We start from the raw sequence: 4,464 nt of genomic DNA on the forward strand, positions 1-4,464 counted from the left end.
ATTTATCTGAAATAACAAAAGTCACTTTTTAGAAGTGAATATACTTGGATTCTCAAAAAACCAAAAAAACAAAAAGTGAATATACTCCATTCAAAACATAATGCGAAAAGTTATGTTCATAACATTTTCATAATAAATCATAAGTGGCAAGTTGTTACAAGTTATTATTGATGAGGCAAAAAAGTAATTTTAGTGATAGATTCAATTATAACAAATATTAACTAACCACCTATGATTTATAATGAAAATATTATGAAAATGTTGTGGACGTAATACTTAAAATAAAATAAATAAATAAATTACATGAGACCTACTATCCCCAAAAAGTTCTTCTAATTTTGCTTAAGATAGAATCGTATTCCATGCATATATAATACCAAATAGCTCGTGGCTCCATGATATTGTCTAGTTTCTCCCCTCCCCAATAGAAAAATTATGTCGAAATCCCTTGATTACCACATCCATAAAGAAGAAGAAAAAAAAGCTTAAACAACTTAAATTTTGCATTCAGACTTGAATTGAGTGCTTTCAGAATTCTTTAGTTTTCAGTGTAAACTATTAATGGTAAGTATAGGAACCACATATTAATCTTTCTTTCTTTTTTTGAATTAAGATAATAGAAAACAACTTACTATTATTCTTAATTTGGCAATGCGTTAAGTTGGTATAACCATATCATTCTCATATTCTCATCCCAAGTGCCCTCGCCGAGTCTCCAGCAAGCTAAATATGCATGTCATTATCATTCTATATGCTAATCCACCAAACCCCTAACAAAATGTTAGGTTTTCTGACCTCCTAACACCAACTTACTATATCCATAACCAATATCTAGTTCCAAAAAGTCAATCTGCCATGCATAGAAAAGTAATAAAATAATAAAGAAACGAATTCAAACCGAATGTTCACTGAATACAAAACAGGTTTATATTTGTGAGAGTAAAAGTAAAAACAGCATTACTCTATATGAAACAGTTTTTATACGTACACCAGAGAGCGCAAAGCTCACCACTATGTACCAACCGTCAAATCCCCATATCATATTCAAAATAACAACAAACAAGAAAAGCATGAAAAATTAAAACAACCCCTCAAGCCAAACAAGGCCTTAAGAAGTTCATTTTTTTACCTCCTCTTGTTCTTGCTTCCCAGTAACAAGGCAAAGTAAAACAGAATCCTGAACAAGAATCCCCAAGCCACAGTGACCCACAAGCAATTCCATTTGCTCAAATCAGTGATCCCTTGTTGTTGCAAAATATCTGCGCCCGTTGTCAAACACGTTGAGCTCGTGAGTTCCATCCCTAGCGTGTTGCTCATGCTACTCAAAAGCTTCAATTTCATGGCATTTGGGACCGACCCAAGAGGCGTGTTGTCAAAAATCTGAACTCCCTTAACAAAACACTTCGTGGGGTTACTGAACTCGTTTTGTAAAACACCTTCGTAGGGGTATTTCACCAGAGAAATGTAATGGAACCAAATCCAATAACTCGGGATTCGATCGCGGTTGATGAAAAAGCCACTGAAGAGTAGGAAATAGGCCAAGATCGCAACCACAATCGTGTACCCAAGCATTACGTGCGGCACAACGCCAGATAGGAACGTGACGAAAGAGTTTCCGGCCCAGAACGAAGCGAAAATGATCAGAAAGTAGAACAAGAACCCGGAAAGCCCTCCGTCTAGGCCTACCGCCCAAAACGTCGTGGCGGAAAACGCCAAGGCGAGGAAAATCAACGATGGAATCGACACGAATGAGTGGGAAAGCACGTAGGACGATCTTCTGTAAGCGTTGTAAGCCGTTTCTCTCATGAAAATGTATCGTTCTTGAAGAAAAACTGGCAATGCATCGGCACAAGTGTAGTACGTTGTTGACATCGCGAAGGCGAAAAACCCTAATCGCTCTTGAACGCCTTTTGGCGATTCGTCGAGCTGCCAAAACATGGTGGCTAAGATAAAACCGGTGACCATCACCGCGCCTAATCTGATACCGAAGAGCTCCGGCATTCGACGAGAGTTCATCATCGAACGCTTGGCCAGCACCACCATTTCGATCCATAACGAGTTCGCGAACCTTGGCACCATTGAAGAAGGACTGGTACCGTTGTTTGTGGCGCCTGAGACTAATTTTCCTCGTGAAATGCTTGCACTGATTGCTTCTTTCATCGACAAACCATGTCGATCTGAAGCTTCGGAGTTGCTGGCAACGTTGTGCTTCTTCATGTTCTGCCATGACTTGTTGAACTCCACCAAGCTTTTTGTTCCGCCAGGAGATCCTTCGAGCTCGCGAATTAGGTCAAGTGCGAACTCGGTCCGGTTCTCAGTGTCCGGTATCGGATGCCCGAAATCGGAGAAATATTGCGGCAGGTTCATCGGAGAGCCACTGTAAACGGTTTGTCCACGAGATAGGAAAAGCAACCGGTCGAGCAAGCCGAGAATTCGGTAACTCGGCTGGTGAACCGACATGATCACTATGCTTCCACTCTGAGCGATTCTCTGTAGAACCTTCACCACCATGTACGCGCTCGTGGAGTCGAGCCCTGAGGTCGGCTCGTCGAGGAACAAGAGGATCGGATCGTGAATGATATCGATACCGATCGACACTCGGCGGCGTTCTCCGCCGGAAACTCCGCGGTGGCCTTCGTCTCCGATGATGGTCTTCGCGGCGTTTCGGAGACCTAGCTGGTCGATCAAAGCCTGAACTCGCAGTTTCTTCTTGGATTTTGATAGAGTTCGAGGCAAGCGAAACTCGGCTGCGAACAATAGGGTTTCTTCGACGGTTAACATTGGGAATAACAGATCGTCTTGCATCACGTAAGCCGAAATCACCTTCAAGAGCCGCGACTCCAAAGTCTCGCCGTTCAAAGTTAGGGTTCCTTTCAAGCTTCCCTTAGCGATTCGGTTCGCCAAAGCGTCGATCAGAGTCGACTTTCCCGAGCCGCTAGCGCCTAGCACGGCGAGGATTTCGCCGTCGCGAGCTTCGCCGGAAATGTCGTTGAGCAGCGTCTTCGTGCTACTGAAGAAGCCGTCCCCGACTTCCGGTTCGGACATTCTCCGGCGAGAGATCAGAGACGGCAAGCTCATCTTCCGGCGGACTTTGACGCTGTAAGTCAAGTTGCTGAAGGAAAGCACGAACGGTAACGGACGAGACTCGATGCTCGTGTCGCTGAGATCCAGGACCTGGTGCACCGGAGTTTCGTTGCCGTCTCCGGTGGCCTCTTTCCGAACATCGCCGACTTGCTTGAGGAAGTGAGCGAGGGTGGGTGACGCGCTGGTGTCGGCGATTGAGGAATCGCTGAGTTCCATTTGAGAAGAGAAAATCGGAAAAGTGTCTCTCGCCGGCGAGAAATTCTCCGCTGCGATACGAGACGACATTCTGGGTTTGCTGGTATTTATATATAGTAGTAGTGTGAGTGAATAAGAGTGAGTAAGAGAGAGAGAGAGAGAGTTCCTCGGTTAGAGATGGGTGAGTTTAACGGCGTGTTTGGCGTGGAGTTTTGGTTTTAGAAACATGCGTTATGGAAGCTGTTTTTGGAAAGTGAAAAATGTGATTTCGTGCTTTCTGCTTAATGCTTACAGAAGAAGAAAGAAGCAAAGACACTTTTTTGGATTTGGGGTGTGTTTTTGGTTTTGGGTGTGTTTTTGGTTTGGGTTCTGTGTTCTTATAACCCAAGCGTATAATATATATGTTTGAAATTGAGATCGTATGAACTATGTATTGGGATTTATATGTTTTTTTAAATTATTTTTGGGGTTTTTTCTATTTTGACAGAGGGAGGTGAGAGAAAGGTGACCAACAACGCCTAATCAGTTGTCTATACGTCTAGATTTTCTTGGAGAGAAGCAGAGAGAGAAAAAAAATACGTGGTGAGATATAGTTCGTGGGTTAATTGACACGTGGCTTAATGGGTATTTAAGAGAAGGGTCAAATGCTGTTGCTTACGCTTTACATTTGTTACGGGGTACAGGAAATTAGGTTGGATGTTCATCAACCATTGCGTAAGCTAAATTCAATTTGGTCATCTGGGAAAGCCTAATTTGTGGGCTATGACTGCAGCTTAATGCCACAGCCTACGGTTGTGAAATTGTGATTTTGATTAATTATTATATAGTATTATGTATTTACTGAGCTTCAATTTGGTTTATCCACATTTGTATTATTTAATAAAAAAATTTAAAAAATAAATAGTGTAAATTTACGAAAATTATAAGTCAGATTATTGGCTTCTAGTAACATAAAAGATATTTTCAATTGGTATCATCCAATTGAAAATAATCATTCACAAATCTTGATGGAGGTAGTTGCATGACAGTCATATAGTGAGCGTTTGGGGAAAGCTGAAAGTTGCGTTTTAACTCCTGCGTTTTCATGCCTTTTTTTTTTTTTTTTTCTCCTCTGCACATGAACAGTAAAATCATTGTGCAGGGGACAAAAAATACTATTCACGCACTGTTTACGTACTATTTATG

At 41.9% G+C, this 4,464-nt stretch overlaps 1 protein-coding gene across 1 annotated transcript; it reads right to left on the reverse strand.

Annotated features, from left to right (window-relative positions):
* Positions 1 to 832: 832 nt before the first annotated feature.
* LOC115958338 (ABC transporter G family member 6) lies at positions 833 to 3,651 on the reverse strand. Its single transcript, XM_031076740.1, has one exon. The coding sequence runs from the start codon at positions 3,367 to 3,369 to the stop codon at positions 1,126 to 1,128; it is 2,244 nt and encodes a 747-aa protein (XP_030932600.1). The 5' UTR covers positions 3,370 to 3,651; the 3' UTR covers positions 833 to 1,125.
* Between the last annotated feature and the right edge of the window lie 813 nt (positions 3,652 to 4,464).

This window comes from Quercus lobata, chromosome 8, assembly GCF_001633185.2.
Source record: "Quercus lobata isolate SW786 chromosome 8, ValleyOak3.0 Primary Assembly, whole genome shotgun sequence".
NCBI lineage: Eukaryota > Viridiplantae > Streptophyta > Magnoliopsida > Fagales > Fagaceae > Quercus > Quercus lobata.

What these genes read in the sequence shown, in the direction of transcription:
- LOC115958338 (XM_031076740.1), bottom strand. Translation starts at nt 3,369, where the DNA reads ATGTCGTCTCGTATCGCAGCGGAGAATTTCTCGCCGGCGAGAGACACT.